This window comes from Convolutriloba macropyga, chromosome 14 (assembly GCF_964194025.1).
Source record: "Convolutriloba macropyga chromosome 14, txConMacr16.3, whole genome shotgun sequence".
Taxonomy (NCBI): Eukaryota; Metazoa; Xenacoelomorpha; order Acoela; family Convolutidae; genus Convolutriloba; species Convolutriloba macropyga.
Genome location: NC_134481.1, coordinates 11,052,105 through 11,075,928, shown reverse-complemented (window position 1 = coordinate 11,075,928; position 23,824 = coordinate 11,052,105). Strand labels below are relative to the sequence as shown.

The window sequence follows — 23,824 nt, the reverse complement described above, 5'->3', positions numbered from 1 at the left end:
ACTCTTATTCTATTCTAAGAGTATATTTTTTGAAGTTATTTTGCTAGTATTCTCTTTTTCTTATTATTTTTTTTGTATTCTCTTTCAAAGCAAATCAGTAGTAATTTTGAAGTCAGTCTGTATTATCATCATATAGTTTGATGATATTAAAGTAATAGAGGAATTAATCCTATACTGGAGACGTAGGAAGGTTGTGATCGTTTCTATTTTCGTCTTTATTATTCTCATCATGTAGGTTTGGGTAACCACTTTTATTCTCAAATCTTAAAGCTTGTAAGCCTATATTCTCTGCATAAGGTGGAGTTTGAATAACTCGTTCTCTAATATTAATATTTTCGGTTTTTGGAACTTGCATTGTCCGTTCTCTATTTTCATCAGTGTTATTATTATCAGAATTTGTTGCTTGATAGATAGAAGTCAAAATTGGAACTGACATTAAGTCAAATGTGGCAGCAAAGAGTGCCTTACCAAAGTGAATAGATGCATCTGTAATTTTGTTAATTTGCTTTGCTCGAATTAAGCATAAGACTATGTCGATGAGTAGCTTAATGAATAAGAAAGCGGCAAAGAATATTCCGCATCGCTCAATTATATATTGTATTTTACCAAAGGTTTCAACAAATTGATTATTAAAGAAGTCCGGTGAAATGAATGAATCTAGATAAATAGTTCTAGAGTTATAATAATTCGTGCCTGAAATAATTGAAATTGATTCTCTGCTATCTATTAATGACTTAGTAAAGTGTTTGAGAACTCCTTTCATATTGGAGTTGAAAGTTATTGAATTCCAGAATGACATCATTTCTTTATATGTGTAGATAGAAGCATAAATACTTGCAATAATAACATTCGCAATTTGTTGAATAACTATGTGTGGTTTGAAGAGTGCAGGTCCTCTTACTTTTGTGATTTGTGGGGTTAGTTCAACCCATGAATTATCATCGTCAACATCTAGTTGAAATAAGTTTGAATGTTTATCAGAGCACAATTGTTCTTCGGCTTCAGTGAAAGTTTGTCTAGAAATCGGATCAACGAAATGAATTTCATCTTCATAAAGAATTGGTATTCGATTATAGCACTTATTAAGAATCTGTAAGGGTGAATGAAATTCAGGACAATTATATAGCCAGGCAACATTGCCATTTGTTTTGAGAAACATAGATCTGTTTCTTGTTAAGGTATATCCAGCTAAACGCGGATTTTCATGAGAAATCATTAAGGTGTTAAGAATAGTTGAGCGCTCTAATTCACAGTCATTTCTTAATAGCTCTAGAGTAGAAGTTTGAAGTTGCCGAAGATTATTAAAGTGCAAATAGTCAATTTTTGTTCCAAGATGTGCTTCGAAATCGATATTCTCATAAACTTGAGAATATGTTGTATCAACTGTTTTGTTGTCACTGGAATAGAATTTATTTTTCATAATTATAGCACCAGTATCGGGTTTAAATTTGTGAATGGGTTCTCCAGTGTTCATATCAAATCCGTCACGAAGACTAATGTATAGAGAATCATATGGCGTAGGATATACTATTCGTGGATGACTACATAAAGACTGTGGTTTATTATAAACTTGGAACATAAAGCTTTGTAAGTCGAAATCTGACTGAGCTGAAGTAAATTTAGGATCCTTTACTATGTAGTATTTGTCATTAGCTTTAATCATTTGAGCGTCAAAAGTGCGAATTATAGTGAAAAGACAATTATTGGGTTCATCCCAAGTGTATGCAAATAGATCAGTAGATGTAGAATCGCAGCCTCCGGCTGATAAAGGACAAGGTAGAGGTATATTTTGCCAGTTATTAACTGTGCCATCTCTAAGGTTTACATTCAGGCTAACATTTTGCATATATGTTTCATAAGTGTAATGTGTAATCCAACCTCGGGAGTTACATTCATTGTTTCCAGTTCCAACATCGCCTGAGTTAAAGTTTGAGAACAAAGATTTGTCAAAATCGAATTCTACTGAATTAGAAGAAGGGGAAAGCTTTATCTTTTTTCTTTCCTTTGCAAGTTTGCATTTCTGAGCATCAAGCTTAACTGAAGTAGTAATAGTATTATGTCTGGCATCTATGCCGCTAGAGTCAAAGGAATCGCAAAACCAACGTAATTGCTGTTGGGTTGCTTTACACATAGTTGCTTCTAGTTTAACTTTGTAATTTCTTTGGTAGAGAGTGACTCGTGCTTGATTAGTGCTAATTTTATCAGGGCGAATTTCGCAGGGTGCTACTTTGTTGAGAGAATACATCTGGTTTGAGATCATTTTTGAGCAATCAAAGTGGTTAACATGAAGGTTAGGAGCTGTGTTTTCATAGATACTCATCTTTTCAATTGGTCTGGCGTCAGTGAAAGACGTTAAGAGTAATAATGCAAGAAATATAACAAAGATCAAATATTTTGCAGAGCAAGCAGTTATAACACAGAGAAGTGCGAGAGGTATTATAGCAATAATCTTAAGAAACTGAACAGAACGAATTTGGTTTCCTATGTAGGTTAAAAAATATTCTACTTTTGAAAGAAACGCTTTCTTATCAGTAAGTTTTTCTTCAAAGAACTGGTCTTTAATCAGTGATAGTGGCATATGGACGTTGCGTTTTGACCAAATTAATAGCTTTTCAGGAGGCTCTAGTAATTTAAGGTACGGAATTTCTTCAGGTAGACAATTATTTCTATTTACGACACATTCTATGAAGTGTGGGTGAGAATCGTTATACTCAACTAGGAATTTTAATTCTGCAATACGCTGAGCAATTTCAGATTCAATATCAGTTGCTACAAGTGAGAACAGAGTTAAGCAAAGTGACATAAAAACAAACATTTTGTAACTTACGTTTATTACTTCGTCTATTGCTGGTGATTTCTTGATTTCGCCGTCTTCCATTTAATAAACGAAGACAGTACAAGGCGAGTCTAACAAATTCAAGTTAATATTATCCGTGAAAGTAATCTGATATTTTAGCTCGTGAACGTGAGCGGAATTATAGGGTACCCAAAATATGACAAATTTTGCGTTATTTTCTGATGTTACGAAGAATGCAACTGTTCTCTGTTGATTAGAAACAAAACACTTGTCAAGTGTTACAGTTTTATTTCCGAATTTCAATATTTTCTGTAAGAGGAATATTCTAATGTACGATAGCGGGTCGAATGCAAGGGCAGTAAGAACTTGTGTTTCAAGGGATGGTGGTAACATAGATTAAGGGTCCACAGTAAAGGGAGCTTCGATGATATCAAGGTCTATTTCGTCTCTGTTGTTCAATTGGAAATGAAAGCGTTCAATATGTTCTGGTTTGTTAGGGGTCCAACAAACAATTATTTCTAAGTTTACAAACTGGTCTTTAACGAAGAAAATAACAATGTTTTCTTTATATGAAATATATGATCGATCAATTTTTGCTGACTTGTTATTATATTTCAGGATTTTATGTGGGATGTTATAAGGACTGTAAGAAGTTGAGAATGTTGTTCTTGAAGCTATAAACCAATAATTGTTTAGCGGAATATTCATTGATCAGTTGGTGGTTCTAAAACCAAACAAGGGACATTTAAAATGTCTAAGTCAACTAGGCTTGAAGAATGAATTTGAAGTAATAAACTGTTAAGTTGTTGAGGGTTATATTTTCCCCAGAAGACAGCAATAGGGTCTTCTTTAGAGTTAGTAGCAAAAATTACTACAGTTCTAACTTCGTTAGAAATTTGACAACTGGTTAAGGTGTTAAACTCACTATTTTTTTTGAATTTCAACTTTTGATTTGCCTTAATAGAAACTTTCACAAGTGTATCAGGGTTGATAGAAAGAGAAACAAGAAAACCGTTCTGGTCGAATGAGACTTCGGTCATAAATTAGAATTGATCAGCTTTAAGGGGGTTCTAATTGTGTTATGCAATGTGTTTACTGGTGATGAATGTGTTCAATATGAGTAGTGTTTGTTAGAATTTAGAAACTTTCTAAATTGTCAGTCTTGTACTATGTTCGATTTGAAGGGTTATGTACTCCTTCTATAGTAGCTGACTGAGAATTGAATTAAGAATTATTATTGAACTGAGATACCTGATATATGTGTTGTGGAGATGTTTTGTGACAAGTATTTGCAGGTCACAAATTGAGATGCTTGAAAGCTTCTAAGTTTTCTAAGTTTATCAGTTGAAAGGGGCAAAATGTGAAAGATATAATTTGGGACAGAGAGAAGGAGAGAGAGAGAGAGAGAGAGAGAGAGAGTTAGAGCTGAATTTAAGAGCGAAAGAAGTAATTGATTTCAGAAGGTAACTGAGAAAAGTGATTTTGAATTTGGGTAAGGCTCTTAAATAGTGGTTTTCAGGGTTAAGTTACCAGAATATGTGTGCTCAAATCTGATTGGTTGATCGCTAGCCTTGACTAGTGCCATGTGGCATAGTGTTAAACTTGTCATATGACAAGAATATTATGACAGAATTGCAAAATCCAACATTCAGGTTTTAGTAGTTTATGTATTCTCCATGATCAAACTTTTTGTATAACAATATGTACTTGTGTTGTGAATTTGAGAATTTCTATACGGTGCGCTAAAGTACTGATGCTTATGGGTAGATTAATACATCACTCAAGATTTTGGTACATGTTAAGGTTTCTCTGCAACTTATGAAACTTGAGCGATTAAAATAGCGATTTTTCATATCTTTTCGTGCGTTTAAGTTGGAATTTCTCAACTTTGGTGGCGAAACTAGAAATTCTGTCTCTAACGTTTTATTTGTAAGGTAATAGATTGTTACTGGACGAAGACTCATTTTTCTGGACGAAGTGGTTGATTAGGGGGGCGGGTTTGAAGTTAAAATTTCTTAAACTCTGAATTTTCTAATTTTTGCACTTTCTATCTGATCTTTCTTGAGTTGCGTAATGAAATTGAAAATTCTACTCCTAACGTTTTGTTGGCCTATCTTTTCTGTAGTGTCTGACAGAGTTTGGTTTTTCTGTGACAATACGTTATTATGGGGGGCGGTTTTAAACATTGGTGCATATTTTTGGTATTTTAACGACATTTTTCGTCATAAATCCGTTTATATCTCTGTTATGGGAACGAAAATAGAAAATGTCTCGAAGTACAGCTCTTGCAAATAGATTTTAGTTTGCAAATGTGAAAACTAGAGCAACATCGGTTTTGTAGATGAAAAGCGCTAACGCAAACAAAACTAAAATTTTGAAATTTTTGGAATTTCTCTGCTATATATTTAATTTATGAGTTGTAAACTTTTGTGAACTATTAAAGCAAGCATGCGGTTGTGCAACTATCAAGTTATAGCTCTTCCTGACAAATGTATAAGGTTTGCGCTTAGGCGACATAATTCTTATGTGGAGAATTTAAATTTGCGGTTAGTTATTTGTTCTTAAGCGCTCTAATGTTTATTTTAAACATTCCTTGGGTCCTTAAACTATTGAAGTTAGCTCTATTTGTTGACTATGTGGGTTGCTTAAGTGTGCGTTTCCTGACAAATATGCGATTCAGTGTGGTAAAATAGTTTGCAAGGGACACATTCCTGTACTCAAGGTAATTAACTTAGATAAAATATTTGCTCATGGGAGAATAACTTCTACTTAGCTTTGCTTTGGGTAACATGTGTTTTCAGCATTATTTTGCAAGAAAAGGTATGCGTAAATTGTGAAGGTGTATGAGTCTTGAACATGTATAGAAGTTTATGTGTGTGTAACAGCTTGCAACGGTGATTAATTGCGTGCTTTGTGTAAGATTTGTGTTGAGTGGGCTATTTGCTTTTTGCCTTAAACGTTCTTTCTATAAAGTTGGTCTCTCTCGACTACTAAATTTCAATCCTTTAGTTTCTTCTTAACTTTCTTTCTGTATTTCAATCTAAAACTTCTATTTTGTTCATTTTCTTTATTTTCTTCTTCTATATCTTAATTTAGCTGATTCTGTTAGTCTATTACCATGGCTATTTATACTCTGAATTATTTATACCCAAACCAGCAGATGGAGGATGACCTTGGCCATGCTGAGTTTGATTTATCGCAGAATGGTGTAGAGCTAGAGCCTACATCTGGCTTTCGAAATACTATGCGCCGATATTTCTACCGTAAATACCTCTCCGGGGATGTAGTGGGTCTCTGTGCCAAAGAATTCCTCTTCTATATGTCCACTTCTTATCACTACTCTAGACTGGTGTTGGGTGAGGAAGAGATCTTGGGGATAACAACGGCAAAGAGGTATTTCAGTCCTTGGGAAAGGCGAGAAACAGAGTGTGTTTCAAGAGAGACAGTTGATATCATCAACTTCTTCTTGGGAAAGGATGTAAGTTATTTTCAATTACTCAGTTAATCTGAGGCTTGCGACTGGCTTTGTAGAGAAAAATAAATAGGATCATAAAATCTAGAGAAAAAAATGTAGGGTGTTAGGAATTGCAGTTTTGAAATATAAAGAACTAAGGGGTAAATAAGAAAATTATTGTTATAGTTCTTCAATCGCTTATTTCGCAAAAAGGAGATAACTGTTGAAGAGTGTGATATGCAAGAAATGTTAGAAAAACAGTTGTGGGCTCTTCGTGAAGCTTGGTGGGACGTAACAACGGGGCCGAATTTGCAAAAATTGTATTTACAATTGAGGGAGTGGAATTATGAAGAGTGTCTGCCCTTCGAACCAAAGAACTTACGAGCGGTGTTGGTGCGAAACCTTGTGCTTCCATTTATGGAGGATTAACTTTCATGTGTATTTTGGCTAGCTTTTTGTAATTGCTGTTTTCTGTTTTTATTTGGTTTTGTGCGTAATAACGCTTTTATTATAAAAGTTATTATTTGAAAAGAGATTTTGTGTCTCTATTTCTTTTTGAGTTTGTGTATCAAGTCAGAAGGAATAGGTTCACCAAAGAATGTAGGTGCTTTTCTATTACGTTGAGGTCTACTCAATACTTCATTTGCGTCAGGTAAATTAGATATATTAGGGGATGCTGTAGGTGTAGAATTATAAGGTGATGATGTGGGGCTGTTATGCGATGCTTGGGGGAATAATTTACGTGTAGCTTTAAATTTACTAGTACTATCAGGTGGGGTAGAAAAATTTTCTCGCTGTGGGCTATTAGGTGAATACATATTTTGCGTAGGGTAGGGGGTTGAAATGCGTGGGGGTAGAAAATTAGAAGAGCTTGTGCCTTGTATATGCGTAGTATTATCTGCTCGTGTTTGTAGCGATTCTAAGCCTGAGTCCTTTGTTGGGGTAGCCTCAACATTATAAGGTGGCTGTAGTGTAGTATTAGGATTTATAGTAGGTTGTGTTTCTACTAAGGGCCACTGCGAAATAGCAATATGTTGTGCGCCTCTATAAGCATTAGATTTGGATATAATATGCTTATTATATTGAGTATAATAATCATCCGTATCGTCTGGGACTACATAGTTCTCAACTAACTCTTGTATTTTTTCTTCTTTCGGGTAATAAGGTACTATATGATTTCTATGCACGGTTTTCTTCTCATTTGTTTTATCATGTTGTATCTCATATGTAGTATTAGTTAGCATTCGTTGCACAGTGTAAGGGCCTGAGCGTAGCTCCTGTAGCTTTTTAGACTTTAATAGTCCTTTAGAGTGATTTTCTAGTAGTACTTTTCTACCTTCAGGTATAGGCTTTCCGAGTTTAAATCTATTTCTATACTTGTGCGCTTTATTCGTAGTTTGTCTACATTTAGTGTAAGTATTCGAGTATATTGTTTTAAATGTATTCTCTCGCTTTAACATTTCGTTAGATAATCTGTTTTGTAATAATTTCTCTATCTTTTTGTTATTACAAGTTTCTTCACTATGTGAGTGTGGCGGTAGATTATTACAATACTCTGATGTGCATTTCTTTTGATTATTTCGTAGTAGTCCTAACTTTAGTGATAAGGGTATTTGTGGTTTCGTTCCGAATAGTATTTCATAAGGGGTATATCCCGTACTGTAATTTACTGCAGTATTGTGTGAGAATGCAAATTTACTAGTGTACTCGGACCAATTAGATCCACTTTTACTAAAAAAATGTCTTAGGTAATTAGTCAAATGTTTATTTTGTACTTCTACTTTGCCGTTAGTCCACGGTGAATATGCAGTTCGGGGGCATAGTGTAATTCCCATTTCGTTTGTGTAGTGAACGAAATCATTACTAATAAAAGCATTACCGTTATCATGTACTATTTGTTGCGGTATACCAAATGTAGTTATAAATTTCTCTAGTTGATTTACTGTTTCGAGAGCTTCAGCATTCTTGCTAGGGTATACTTGTATAAATCTAGAGAAAGCGTCTACTATTACAAGACAAAATCTATTTCCTTTACTAAGTGGTCGTAGTGGACCTTTATGATCAATATGAAGTGTATGTAGGGGTATAGCTTCTAATTGTCCCCATGGTTCTAAGGGTGCTTCGTTCAAGTCTTTGCGTGCTGACTTATTAGTTTGGCAACTTAAGCAATCTAACATTAACATTTCAATCCATTTAAACATACCGGGCCAATAGAAATATCGCTTAACTCTATTGTAAGTTGTGCTTTCTGCTCTATGACCACTAAGTTCATGCGTATGTGCGACTTCGAATATCTTTATAAATAGCGAAAGTGGTGCACGTATCCTAACGTTAAAAGAGCCGTCTTCACAAGGTTCGGAATAACAGAGTAAATCATATTGACTTTCTAAAAAGAACAAGTTGAAATTATTTCTATAGGTTTGTAGTGCTTTAGATTGTTTAATAATGTAGTCCTTTTCTGGAGCTTTGCCTACTTTTAGCCAATCTCTAACTTTATTTATCACGGAGTCGTTTACTTGTTCTTCAAGAATATTATCGGTGTCAAGATTAGCGTTTTTTGCAAAATCTGTAACTTTAGCTATTAAATCTAATGTATCTGTGTGGACATCCTTTTCTGAGATGTTTTGAAAAGCTTCTGGTTCAATAAGCTTCTTAAATTTTGTCCGTCTGATATAGTCGGCTTTAGCAGATTCTAATTGTTCAATAAGTGAATTTTCAATATTTCCTTCTACTAGATCTAACCAATCTTGGTCATCATAACCTTCTCGGTCATCACTTATTTCAGCTATTTTTTCTATCTCGGAATAGTAGTGATTATCATACTCGCTAGTTAGTTCTGAAGTTAATTTCTTTATTTGATTTATTTGTGTGCCGTAGCGAAAACAATCAGAGAAACTGTGTATAGCATTACAGTGTTCATTTATGTAGTCTGGTGCATCATCTACGCTAAAGTCACCTTCATCATTTATATTAATAAGTTTCTTTCTTTCGCCTTTGACTTGAGCAATAATTGGATAACAGTCGTTAGCGGTTGCATCTTTATCGTCTTGATGCAATACAGAATAGTTAACTTCTTTTCCGTTAATATGAAACTTTATATCTTTCGGTATTACTTTGTGCTCTAGTTGATAAAGTTTAGCATCTGCTAAAGAAACGTTTCGGCTAAGAATGTCAGGGAACGCTAAGTTTTTGCCTTCAGTGTATGTAATTTGCAAGTTTTGGAACTTAGTTATTACAACTTGATACTTAAAGAAGCGATGTGACATTTGTCCTCGTCGTGACCAAAGAAATAGAATTGGTCTGTGATCACAATATAGATAAATTGGAAAAGGGGATCCAATCACATGAAATTCATATGTTTGTAATGCAGATATTATTCCGCATAGTTCTCTATGTTGAGGGGACATCTTTTGTTCAGCTTTATCAAATACTCTCGAGTTTGCTGAAATCATACGTTTTCTATCAGGAAAATCTTGTATAAGAACACAACCTGTTCCTAAATTAGATGAATCAGCATGTATATGAAAGGGATAGTCATTAGAAGGAAATGCGTTAGAAATATCGTGACAGAATCTTTGTTTAAGGTCTGTGAATACCTTTTCGTGTTCTGGTAACCACTTGAATAATGTTGTATCTTTAGTTAAGTCATATAGAGGTTTTGCATCAATGTGAAAGTTCAAAATATAGGTATGATAGAAACCCATCATTCCTAAACTCTTAAAACTTCTGTTTTCGATTCTGGCGTTTTTAGGTTTCTAATATCATCTATGCGCGAAGCAATAGGCGATAGTCCGTTCTTAGATATAACATGTCCTAGAAATCTTACTTTTCGTAAGAAAAACATTGTTTTATCGGGGGCTGCTTTAAGGTTTGCCTTTCGAAGCAAAGACTGATACTCTTTTACTATTGTGAACATTTCTTGTTTGTCTTTAGCTTGTAGTAAAGTATCGTCTATATATGTTATGGCTTGTTTACGTTTTATAAGGGGTCCGAATGCATAACGCATTAGTTTGCTAAAGAAACTGGGTAATGGCTTAAGACCATAAAATCCTACTTGATAGGTGTACTGTCTGCCTCCTACAATAAAACTTGTAACCTTCTGTGTATCTTCAGTTAGTGGTACTTGATTATAAGCCGATGATAAATCACTACTTGTAAATATAGTTCCAGTTATTCTTGTCATTAGAACATTTAGTGGTTCGAGTGGCCAACTAGAATTACTTGTATCAGTTATAGAGTTTAGGTATCTAGCATCAATGACTAGTTTTACATAATCCTTCTTAGGTAATATGATGACGGGATTGACAAACCAACTATTCATATCATCGTTCTCATTGAGGTCTCTGATTATCCCTGCTTGAATTAATTCATCCATAAGTCTTTCTAATTTATCTCTGAGATGAATGGGTATTTTGCTTGGTCGTTGCTTTTAAAGGTTGCGTCTTTCTTTAAGGTTAAATGGAACTTATGTTTAGTTCTGCCAATATCATACTTATGATGTGAATAGACATCATTATCCTGAAGTATTATTTCTATCAACTCAAACAATTCATCATCAGTCAAATCACTTTGCGTGAAATCAAAGTTATCTAAGAACCTTTCAAGATACTCTATGTCTTGAACTGTATTTCTGTTTTGCTTAAATACAAAATCACTAACTGCTTTATTTATGATTCGGTTGCTTTGTAGTTTATCTCTAAACTTAGGAAACTGTTCGTTGACTTTAGGTCTACATAACTCTTTTGCTTCGGTAGAGAAGTCTGTGGCTAGTTCTCTCTCATCTTCTTTGCATTTTTCTATTAACTCACTTTCAATAATTTCGAGCACCTCTTCCTGTTCTAGTGTATTGGTTTCTACTTTTTGTAGTTTATCAATATCATCTTTGCTTGTATACACATAGATAGTTATTCCTGAATTCTTAAACGTTTGTTCAATTAGAGAAGATATCTCTCTCTAATCCATTCCGTCTAAACCACAAGCTATTTTTGGCATCGCTATAGAGCGTAAGTTTAGTCCTAGTGCATGATCTCTCATAGCAAGTAGTGTTGTTTTGATTGTATCAATTGTTGGCTTTTCATAATGATTAGCCTTAGTGATGAGATTATATACTAAGTTATTATCTGCTCTGAAAGTTATTATGTCACCTATATCACAGTTTCTACTTTTACAGTAGTCCTTTAATAAGGGTATTCTTTTGGAGATTGTGTTAGCAAAACCTTTTCTCAATTCTGCATCTGAAGATATCTTGTGCGCTATAGGCATATTAGAGTCAAATATAGATTGGGTACGAAAATCTATATATCTAATGCAAGAATTAGTTTGGATTTGCTGTCCTTCTTGTAAATTGTTTACTACTGTGTTCAGTATGAAGCAACTGTTATAGTCCTCACTTTCATTTAGTATTGTACTTGTAAATTCGGCACAGTTTTTGATATTGTATCTTTGTATAGGTTTGTCAGTTATATCACACATAGCATAACCTATTACTCCTCTATTTATCTGTATTGGGTGATTCTTTTGATTCTCCATAAATATGGGTAGAAATTCTTCAGGTTGTGGACAATGTGTGTTCACAAAGACTAGGTCAGTTTTTGCGACGTTAATATGGGGCATGAAATATGTTCCTGGTGGAAATAAGGCTTGACTGGGGTGCTTTTGCTTGTGCAATTATGTACTTTTCTGTTGTAGAAAGATTGGTTGAGCTATGTTTAAAGCAGTCATCTCAGTTATGTATGGGTAATCCTTCTCATTGTTGAGTGAGCCGTAGCAAATTACGTTTCTCTCAGTTTTTAATTCTACTGCGGGGATATCGAAGTGAAGTGCTTTTAAAAACAAATGACAAAAATCAATACCTATTATGTTCTGTCTCTGTTCTTTAGTAACGAATACTTTATGGGGGACTGTATATTTACCGTCAGTTTCAAAGCTAGATTGAATAGTTGTATAGCCAAGCATTCTGATTGATGAACCAGTATATGTTTTTGAATCACAATTTGTATTTTGTAAATGCAAATTTTGTTCAAGGTTTACTAGAGCAAGGTATGTAGGATGATTGATAATAGTGCAGGTTGATCCTGGGTCAATCATGAATTCTACTTCTAAACCACTATTATTTTTAATGTCTCCGGTGGCAAAATGATATAAGTTGAGGTAAATTCTTGACTTAGTACTACTTTCTTTAGTAGCGTTCGGAGACTTCAAAAGTTTAAAGGAAAGAAGTCTGTTATAGCATTTACGTAGTCATCGTCACCTTCAACGAAACTTATTTGATTTGGTTGTTGCTGAATATTGTTAGGTTTTGATTGTCTTTGTTGTAGATTGTTATTTCTACTTGGTGTATAGAAGCTAGCACTTTGTTGTGGCTGTTGCTGTTGTTGTGGTGATGGTGATTGTTGTTCAAGATTTGGTTCATTATTTCTATAGGTGTTTTGCTGAGGGAAGGTTTGTTCGTATGGTTGAGTGAATCTATTGCCAGAGCTGCTAAAAGATGTATTTTGTTGTTGATAGTTAGGCTTGTTGAACCTATGATTATATTTTGAGTAGCCACCTCTTGGTTGATAGCCTTGGTTTCTAGGACCATTGAATCTTGTATTGCCTCGGTTATTCTTTCTGTAATCATTAGAGAATGTTATATTTGGCCTTCTTGGTTCAACAAGTTCCTTCCTCAATTTGTTAACGCTATCATCTATCTGTTTCTTTGTGCATCTAGAGATGGAATGACCATTGCTTCTGCAATAATCACAGAATCTAGTACTGTTAGGTCTGCCTTTTATATTAGGGTCTCTTGGCCTAGAAGTATCTATAGCATTCACTTCGTTGCTTTTGAAAAGACTGGTTAAATCGTTAATTTTGCTCTCGAGTGTTTTAAGTTTATCTATTCCTGTAGCTCCACTAGATTCTGTTGTTACAGAAAATGTTAAGTCTTTCACGACTAAGTGATCAACAAACTGTGTCCAAGTTATTGAAGGATTCTCAATAAGTTTCTCGTGCGCTTTGCGTTTTAAACCTTGTGGCCTTAGTCCTCTTATAGCAAAATCTATGTATTTCTGACTTCGTTGTCTTTGTTGGATTTCTTTCTCTTTCCTTATATTGACATCTCCTTCAATACTTGCTTGTATCTTTTCTGGCCAACCTTTATCAACTCCACTCTTTATTCTATGTAGATAGTTCTTTATTAATTCTCCTTCTTGCCTAAATGTGTTCTCAACCTCAAGTCTAAATCTAAATTGGTCTCTACCGTCTGTGAATCTTTTTTTAAATTCATCTTTTAAAGTATTCCAATCTGTAGCATCTGTGACTTCACTTTCAAACCATTCTAGTGCTGTATCAGTTAAAAGTGAGCCGAATAAGGATTGTTGCCTTTTATCATAGCTAGTTTGTGCAGCGGGTGCTGTAGGCCTAGTTCCTAGTGAAAAGAGTGTTTTGTTTTCTACAGAGTTCCAAAAAGAAGTGGCATCCTGATTAGGATCATTGCCTGAAAAAGATACAAGTGAAAGATTTGGATGTGTTATGGGAGTTTCAGGCGGGGGAGTAACGGCAGGTGGAGGAGTACTACCACCAGGACTGGTCATTGTTTAAAGGACTGAAGTTATTGTACTAGAATTATTAAGAACAGAGGAATAGTTTAAATCGAAATCAAAAAAGGATTTTAGTGAGAAGCCCTTTGACTAGTTAACTTACACAAGTTAATTTAATGGCTTTTCTACAATAAGTGAGCAAGTTAAATTTAGGCAGGCGTCTCTGATAGTTTAAATGAACAAGTTAAATTGAGAATGCCTTTTCTATATTAAATGAACAAGTTAAATTGAAGTAGCCTCTCTGTATTAAATGAACAAGTTAAATTGAAGCAGCCTCTCTGTATTAAATGAACAAGTTAAATTGAAGTAGCCTCTCTATGGCCACCATTTATACTGCTGGTCCGTACATTAGATACTTAAACGACGGGGTTAATCTTGGGACCACATGTATAACTTGAGAGTTCAACCCCTAGTTCTACTCTTAGTATATAGTTAAGTATTAAAGAAAGTTATATGCAAATATGAATTAATAAGTTATGTTAAACAGCATCAAATATGAACCGAGCATGAAGGGATAGAATAGTTAAGGTTATTAAGACTGAGAAGGTACAAGTTAGCACAGGTTGAAATATTCTAAGTTAACTTGTAACTTAGATAGAATTTAAGAGATGTTAAATTATAACTTAGAGTAGTTAAGTTGAACTTACCTGATTTCCAAATTTGTGCTAAGTTAATATTTTATGACTTAGAGAAATCTTAGTTAAGAACAAGTCACAAAATATGCTAGGTTAGAAAAATATCTCAAGTAAGCTGAGATTGAGTAAGGGGGCAATACTGGAGTTTGATTTTAATTCAGAAGTTATCAGGGACCAAAAAGTGCTGGTAGTTGAGCGTGCAAGCTCCTTTTATACTTGCGGACACGTGGTTATCTAGTATCCTATTGGATAGAGATAACAGTGTCGACAGAGTTACCAAGGTTAAGTTGGTGTTCTCTGTGTGGCGTGACAATATCACGTCATAGTATTCTCAGTTTTAGTTAGTGATCTTAAAATAGTAGCTTATTCAAAACTACTTAGTAATTTGTTCACACGTTAAAATGGACTTTGTCCAATTCAAATTTGTGCTTCACGCACTATAACGTAAATTCTCAAAATAGCACTAAGATTATCAAATAGTGTTACTGAGTGTAGCACACTTCAGTACAACATTTAGCCACAAAAATGAAAACAAACTCAAAATTAATGCTCGATATGATCAACGATGCTGAAATGTTGCAGATTTTGTGGTCAATTTATCAATTTGTAAATTTGTGTACTTTTTGCGAGGACCATTAAAAGCAATTGGTCAATTAAAGGCATTTCAAAATCTCTCCTCAATATCAGCTTTTGAAATTTTTTTCCATCGTGGACTAGAATGAATTGTAATACGCAAAAAAACACGTTTGTGAGATTTCTGGTTGAATAACTGACTATGACTGTTTAAATTGTTTCTCCAGCTAAACGTTTTCGTTGCTTTTGAGGTAAATTTTTGTTTTGTTAAATGTTTTGTCTCAATCGTTCGCTAAGCATTCCTAAGCAAACTTTATGTGTGCTTCCGCAAAAATGACACAGAATACCGCATACTGAGTTGTTAGTGTCCAGACAATGAAATTATTCAATACCATTAAAAATTATGCGAAATAATAAAAACAGTTAGAATTCATATTACATCTATTGCGATAGAGAGGGGGGGGGGGGAGTGAAGGGGGTTTGCTTACACTGAGCTTACCTTACCTCAAAACGTGCCACAGACAGCCGTTTTCATCTACATAATAACAGACTTTTAATACAAAACTTGCACACAGGATAAAGAAGTTATACCGAGTCAATTTTATGTTAATTCTATTTTGGGCAATAAAATCAACAAGTTTATGTGTCAGAATCAGGAAAAGATTACATCAATATTCTGCAAAGCTATTCATACACGATCAGGGGTAATTACCCCTTAGGGTATCAATGAAAAACAAAAACCCAAGATTGTTCAGAAAGGTGTGAATTTTGCATAAATATTAACATCAAAAACAAACAAAAATAAACGAGATGAACAAAATACAAATTGCGTAAAATTGTCTTTTCAGGATAAAATGATAAGATTGCAAAATGACGGGGAAAATCAAAAGGAAAAAAAGACGAAATGGTTCTTCAAAAAGCCGCGCTGGAATAGAAATGAATACTTTCCAAGCTATGATGCTTTTGTGTGTTTATAAGTGGGTTGTTTTTTCTCGGAGAGGGGGTGCTGGTGCGGTTGTATTAATATGGGGTTGCGGTGTGCGAGGATAGGGTAAACTTGATAAGATTAGCCTGTTTTGGGTACTCAGAAATTGGCGATGCGACAAATTTATTGGGCTTTTGGTCTTCACTTTTGCCCTGTTTTTATGACTTTAACAACGCTCTCTTGCATATCATTATTCGCACCATTACGCCATACAACCATTTAGTCGCATTAGCTATTCACAACGAACACGCAAAAGACAAAGTCTAAGAGAGAAAAACAACAGAGATAGGGAAACTAAAAACTTCAGAAAGAAAATAAAATAGCTAATAATTTCAATTATTTGCATTATTACATTGTTGACAAACAATAACAGAAAAATTAGTTTGTAGTCAAGGTTTTTAATTCTAATCAGGCAAAAATTGTATTTCGACCACCATTTTACTCAAGATAATTCCACCCCACCATCCCAGCCCAATTTGTATGGACTATATCGCTTGTAATCAGTTCTATGAGACAGAAGAAAACCATGAGAGTAAAAATAAAAAAAACATAGCAGGACAAGTCCTGACGTGCAATTCAAAGAATTTTCATTGACTAAACAGGAAAATTGACCTAGAATGGCTATGAGTGAATTGAGAAAACCATTTTTAAAAAAAAATCAGATAAAAAAATAAGAAAAAAACAGAAAATCAACGTCAAAATGCCGCATGTGAACAAAAAAAACCACTACCGAGTAATGAAAATTTAATTCAAAAAAAAACTAGGCATACAATGAGCTTTGAATAGATTGGAAAAACCATTTAGAAAAAATCCGATCCAAAAAATTGAAAAAAACAGTAAAAATCAGAGTTAAATTGCCGCATGTGAACAAAAAACCGCTACCGAAAAACCGAATTTTTGTTCAAACACCGTTTTCTCACTCTACTTTAAAATTAGAGCGAAAAAAATTCATGCCGCAAAACCACTCGCTTTTTCGCTCCATTTCCTGTTTCGGCGTGACCAAAATCACTACTCCAATTTGACTTCAAAAATCATGAAAATGTGTGAACAGATCTTAAAAAAAAAAAAACATAGCCGGAAGAATTCCGGAAACGACTCGAAGGAAAAAACGAACGCCCCTAACAAACATAAAACCTAGTCTACTGATTGACCACAATAACTAACATAATGCTCATCCTACTTAATAACACTTGTCACTTTAAAACAAAAAAAAGAAGAACAATGAAAAAATAACTGACCAGAAAAGACGATAAAGCACGTGATAAAAATTTTACATTGAGTTGCAAGTTTAAAAACAACTTTTGGCGAAAACCCGTTAAATTGGTTTAGTTTAATTTTGTTGAATCACTGCTATTTGAAACAAAAACCAAACACAGATATCAAGTAGAATAAACGAAGGTAAAAGAAAGGAAAAGAAAAAAAAACAAAAATATTTTCGGTAAAGAAACAAAAAAAAAATTGGCCACAAATAATGAATCAAATACCATTATGCTGAAATCAAATCATTATTTCAAAAAACTTTTAATACTACATCTGGTCAAGTGTGCACCAATCCAAATCATTGTTTATTTATATGAGTAAAAACGAAAAACGAAAAAAATAGAAAAAAAGTTAGTGTTTAAGAAAAGTTAGTGATATTTGTCATTGAAAAGTGCACTAAATATATTTCAAAAAAACCTCTAGAAAAGCTCTTATCAAAAACTAGACCACTAAAAACTAGCAAAAAGCAGACAATCAGAAGAACTCAGCAAAAATTCCAAAAAAAAACACGAAAATTTGCGGAACTCTTCATAAAAGTTACTCAATTATCTTTAACAAAATGATTCCAAACTGAAATCAAAATCATCAACACGCATCAAGGACAACTAATTTGGACTATAGGCATCCCCAAATGCTATAAAAATTGAACACAAAGGGCATTTAAAAAAAATTGAAAAAAAAATCATAGAAAAAATAGAGCTTTTTTTTAATTTCACGGGAGCACATAGACCCAAAAAACGTTAATTGGAGCGATTTAGTACTGGAAGACTTCGAAAACAATAGGAAAGTCGAATAGGCTGAAAAATTTTTCCAAGTTTAAAAAAAAACGAAAAACAGCAAAAAATTAAGAAAAATAATTCAAAATTTTTCAGTTTTTTGTCATTTTTCTAAACAAAAAAATCGTTTCAAACCTAAGAGAATGTAATCACTTGGTATCTAAAAACTCAGTTACTAACATGCGTCTATTAAAAGCCATTACAAAGCATTATAACAAAACAAAACGCAAAAAATTGCTAAAATTCGCCGAAAATTCAGGAAATTAGCTGAAACAGCAGCAGAATGGTATAAAAATCTTATTAATGACCAAAAACTTGCGAACCACTATTAAAACAACCCTAAGCATCACACAATATCATAATCAGACCTCTAAACCAAAAAAATAACAAAAAAACGGTTTTAAAAAGCCGCATGTGAACAAAAAAATTTCGCTCGCTTAGAGAAAATTTTTTCACACATCAATTTATCGCTCTCTCAAAAACAGCGGTATGAACAAAAACCACTCTCTTTTCGCTCCGCTCTTCAATTTTGTTCAGCACAAAAACCACTCCAAATTTTTTCACGCGTTTCATTTCCCGCTTTAAAAATCACTCCAATAAAATTGATTAAAAAAAAGGACTTCTCCAATACTCCTCTTCGAGTCGTAAAAAAGACAGCGCCCCAATACAATTCAAATTCTTTGAATTGTAAAAAACAACGAGGCTTGGTAATTTGCGATTACTCATAATCTTCAAAAGTTTTCTTCAATTTTTGATTATTGAATTTGACAATTTTTGAAACTGAAATAAGTTTTCGCTGAACTTAAAGAAATCAACTTTAAGATTTTGTCTCGGGCACACATTCACAAATTGTGTCTGATGTGTGTTAAGAACGCCTTGTTGTATAAAAAATTCGGCGTCATAAAGGGAAACAAAAAAATCAAATTTCACAAGATTTTGATACTAAATGCTTTGGGCTGCATGAAGTCTTTGTTTGCCAATAAGAAATCGTTCCAAAAAACGGATCAGGTCAAAGATTTTTTTTGTGAAAAAATAACATTTTAATAAGTTAACCAAGAACCTGTGAATAAAATTAAAGCCTCCGGGTTGAAAACAAATGGTTATCTTGCAAGATTCTGGCAGATTCTGCATCAACAAAAAAACGATGTCAGAAAAATATTAATCTAAAGCATCAGAAGAAGTATCAAGTATCAAGTATCTAAGGCATCAGTATCTAAAACAATGACTCAGAAGTTTTTTTTCACTTTTTCAGTAACATTCTGCCACTGTTTTGAACTTTTAAACCATGCATTGCAAGATAACCAATAGGTCTCGACCAGAGCTGATATTACTCTTTCGTTCCATCATAAAGAATTCGTACATTTTTGATTCTGGAAGAAAACCGGATATAAATGTTTGCCCCCTCTGCAATTTTACCCAGCATTTGAACAGGGGGCCGGGTCGCCTTTGTTTCTTTTCATTTTATTATTTACTTTAATTCTGATCACATAAACCCACTACAATGACTACTTCTGGTCAGCATTTTGTGCAAAATTAATTAAATTTTTTTTTTCGAGAATTTCTTTTCCCGTACTGTAATTTATGTCACATCCCCTTGTGTGATAGGTTCATTTGATCAGAAGAATCATGGTTCAGTTTGTTGTTTCTATTTAATTCCAAAAACCTTGAAAAATCTTTAAATATTATCAATAAGAAATCAATACTGCCCATAACCGGATCCCATTAAAAGGAATGAGTATTTATTTTGCCTGAAGAATATGGTAAAACGATTTTTATCAAACACTAAAATTTATGCATCATTATCAAACATTTAACATAACTTTATGGATTACAGATTCAGTTAAAATTATCAATTCTAGTTTAGTCTCTCTGGTTCAATTCCTGTAAGTCTCTCAAATTTAGAAAGGCTTTAAATCCCAGTCACAAAAAGTGGGGGATATGAAGCGAACAGCAAAACTTTGTTTCATATCCATGAGGAAAAAAGGAAAACATCCGAATGTTAGCGTTACTCATTCTCAAGTTCAAATATTTTATCACCTCGGAACCACATCTAATAAACATAAGACGTTGCAAATGGCGCTTGCAGTTGATACTGTTCAGTCTGGGTTCCCATAGACATCCCAGAATCCCCACTTTGGTGGGGTTGGGAAATAGTCCCAGATGAGGGTGGCAGGTCCGAGTGGGATAGGAGGTGGCTCTTCTCGTGGGGGTAACCCTGGTGTAGCTGGCTGCCCAGTTTGCCCCGTCTGTGCCCGTGCGGTCTGTCAGCGTAGGGGGCTCCATGGCCGTCTGGTTTCCAAAAGTAGCTATCCATTGTTATTGTGTGCTGTTTCTTTTCCTAACAAATGCTGAAATTATTTACATTTCGCGGGGAAAAAGGTGAACAAAATCGATAGGAATTGATTTTTAAACAGTGTTCAAAGATCCAAACACGCTCGTTCACAATTTTTTCCATCGCAATTAATTATTTTCCAGGTTATTTCCAACGTTAAATTAAAATTTCCGATCTTACTTTCATTTCTAATGTGTTAATTTTTCACCACTATTCTCTTCCTGTCACCGTTCTTACTTCAACATCTTAATCTGTGAAAAAAAATTTTAAATAGTCCTTTATAACTAATTTATTAATAAACTAAACCTGCATATCTCTTTGATGTTGTCTATGACCAATTGCATCTCTTTCCTGAATTTGTCCACTGAGGAAGTCGTGATAGGATTTGGCCACGAGGGGGTTAGGGTACCTAAAAATGTATTCGCATCCAGAATCAGTAACTATGGAGCTTTCTTTGAGTTTTTTTCAGTAATCTCGAAAAATCAAAGTTAAAAATGAGATCAAAATAAAAAGTGAGTGAAATATCCTGATTCTGAAATACCAGATCTTGCAGATCAATCACAATATACATTTATAACCTTTATTGTACATATGAAAAAATATTGTTAATTTCCTCGAATACACTTTAGCAGAAAATGCAAATGGTAAAGAGGTGATGTTAATGTAGAGTTGAGAATGTATCATTATGTAAAATTTAAAAACAAATTAAATTAGTTATCTAAAGAACTTGAACTTACATTAGTCCATACTAACGGAACCCGTAACCAATTGCTACACTTTGAATATTTGCGCTACAAATTTTCTTCACTTACAAACAACAACTTTGCTAATTCTTGAGAATATATTTTGGATATGAAATTCAGAAAATTTGTTTTTTTTTAATATTTTTAAATGCATGCAGAAACATTTAACTTTAATTTTCCGACTTCTACTCGCAATTATCCTTTCGAACCATTGGTTTGAAAATCTAGGCTCATAAATTCTTAAAATAAGGCTTATGTATTACTATATAAAAGCAGGTAGGCTCACAAAAACGTAAAGAAATCCAAAAACCCTGAAAACCCAGTGATTAATTCTGATTGATACCTGACGTCTAATTTGTGTCTGGATATATCCGACAAGTTTCTGGGTTCGCCCAAAACCTCCCCATTCATAGCCCGCTTTGGATATCCACTGGCATCCAACTGGCGGATCTTCTCAGCCAGATCCAGGGCGGATTCCTTCCTCTGTTGCTCTTCCACCTGCTGCTTCCGCCTCTCATGTGCCACCATGTCGCTTTTCAATTCGCTCAGGTAATTCCGCTTTCCATCGTCAAACCTAAGTTTTTGATTCGACGGTTATTCAACAAATTAAACATTATTTCTTAGAAAATATGTGGTCCTAATTTAAGTAGGAGTGTTAAAGGTTTTGTATGTATAAATAGGTTAAATTAATTCTCGAAATTTTAATTCATGAATTTTATATCCGCTTGCAAAATTATCCAGCAAGCGTTTTGGGGAAAATGGCAATCGAGTCTTCACAAATAATATGTATGTTATATACATCCCAGGTTGAGGTGCCAGACCGAAAGTCGATATGTTCATACCGTCCCAGACGGAAAGTACCTATGTCCAGACTTTCGTACGTTGCGATCCAGAATTCGTGCGCTCTAAAATTGAAAATCTGTGCGTTTTTATCCAGACTATTGGTGCGTTAAGTATTGCCTATGTCTAGACTTTCGTGCTTTCATTTTTCTATCCAGACCGTGTAACTTTGAACGCACGACACCCCTCCCCCCTTTCATTTGGGTCTGGACATATCGACTTTGGGTCTGGGACCTCAGCCTGGGATTGATTGAGAACCCACGCAATCGGATCATTAATTTATCGAAGATCGGCCACACAATGGAGTCTTCGATATGTATCTTGAGTTTGAAGCCACTTTCTAAGATGTTTGTAACATAACCGACTAACGTCGGGCGAATTGCTCTCAAACGACCGGTGAGCGGTTTGACTTTGTCAGTAGCTAGGCACGGTTGAGTGAGGCTAGCTTTAGCTTTATTGAAGGGGCGTAAGTTTGTGAGGACGAAAAGTCAAATGCGTCAGACGAATAATTTTTCAAAGCAAAAATCGCATTAAAAAAAGACCGGCAGGACTAATATAATTGCTACAAACTTCGTTTGAGAGCAATTAATAAAAGTGAGCGAGCATTGATTATCAGAGAAAAGCATATTTTGATATTATCATTATGGCTGAAGATTCATGGTGGTTGAACCAGGCCGCAAAGCTGTTTTCAAATCTCTATGCCCAGGCCGACTCTAGATTCTTTGAGCTATTGATATTTTGAGGAAAAACCGCCAAACGTTTCAAGGGCCAGTGAGAGAGTACTGCAAATATAATTTGTCATTCTGTCCTTAAGGCATTGCCGCATTTTTTCGTTGCATTCGATTTGAGGCCTGTCGCAGGGGAGAAGTGACATCTACATTAAAAATTGAGATTTTTTTAGTTTGTGCCCTCCCCTTACTTTATGTACCCCCAGTTACAAAGCACTTGCCATTACGTAGTAAATCATTTTGTTATTATATGGCACGTGTGTCTGGGCAAATAGCATGCACCCACTAAGATGGGGAGGGGGCACAAAAGGAAAAGGTCCCGAAATTGCCGATGACTGGCTCTATAACTTGTTAAATGCATCTCAATCGTCATTGAGTTGCTCTTGGAAAACAAAGTTTTTCTCTGTTTGCACCACGGTGATATGTTTACTGTGTACATGCTTGCACGATTTTGTCTTTCAGGTGCTTGTGGTGCATTATTGTATTTCCTCGCAGAAGAAAAATGTACCATGGTCTGTTAATTGCATTAAAATAATTGAAAATGAACTTTTATCTACGTTTCCATATATTAGAACAATAAGTTGATACTTTGTTGCTGCTCGGAATTCGTTCGTTTGAAAACGTAGGTCGAGAATAGGAACAAAAAAGGAGCTGTCAGCAAAGACAATTACAACCAGGCATTTTTGCTGAAGTATTTTGAAAAAAAAACAAAGCCAGCGTGCTGGTGCTGCAAATGGTATAATTAATTTCCTGTTTTGAGTCAGCTGTCATGATTTTATGTTCAATATATCGCAAAGCAGTTTTGAAAAGAAATCATGGGTAGTTTTTTGTACCGATATAATAAATTTCACAGACGATGAAAATTGAGCCAGCATTTGCCACTTTCAATTAATCAACTACCAACGCCAATTTTGTTTTTCGGAATACAAGCTTGGTCGCATGAATTTTAGCTTGGTAGCATGAAGAGCAAAAAAGCAAAAGAGCAAACGTTGAAAGACGTTATTTGAAATCGGCGTTCCAGGACATTAGAAATCAAAAGTATTCCCAAATTCTGAAATCCTTAGATTGTGTTGGTACCTGCCACAAAAGCAATGTTCAGTCGGAACAAATTTGCAATATTTAAT

The 23,824-nt window shown here is 34.4% G+C and overlaps 2 protein-coding genes across 8 annotated transcripts in view; both read right to left on the bottom strand.

Annotated features, from left to right (window-relative positions):
* Nucleotides 1-15,818, bottom strand: part of LOC142353696 (uncharacterized) — a 128,111-nt gene extending 112,293 nt beyond the window's left edge. For 4 of the 5 annotated variants that reach the window (XM_075406013.1, XM_075406017.1, XM_075406015.1 and 1 more), the window contains exon 1: nt 15,541-15,818. The gene's annotated coding sequence lies outside the window, so the exon portion shown is untranslated. Of the gene's footprint in view, nt 1-15,535 lie in introns of all 5 variants that reach the window. The other variant, XM_075406020.1, reaches the window with a different exon arrangement.
* A 4,008-nt stretch (nt 15,819-19,826) lies between these two features.
* Nucleotides 19,827-23,824, bottom strand: part of LOC142353459 (uncharacterized) — a 44,464-nt gene continuing 40,466 nt past the window's right edge. For all 3 annotated transcript variants that reach the window (XM_075405709.1, XM_075405711.1, XM_075405710.1), the window contains 3 exons: nt 21,476-21,706; nt 20,696-20,798; nt 19,827-20,395 (listed from right to left, as the gene is read on the bottom strand). In XM_075405709.1, the coding sequence (XP_075261824.1) occupies nt 20,108-20,395; nt 20,696-20,798; nt 21,476-21,706 (622 nt within the window). In that variant the 3' untranslated portion in view covers nt 19,827-20,107. The remainder of the gene's footprint in view (nt 20,396-20,695; nt 20,799-21,475; nt 21,707-23,824) is intronic.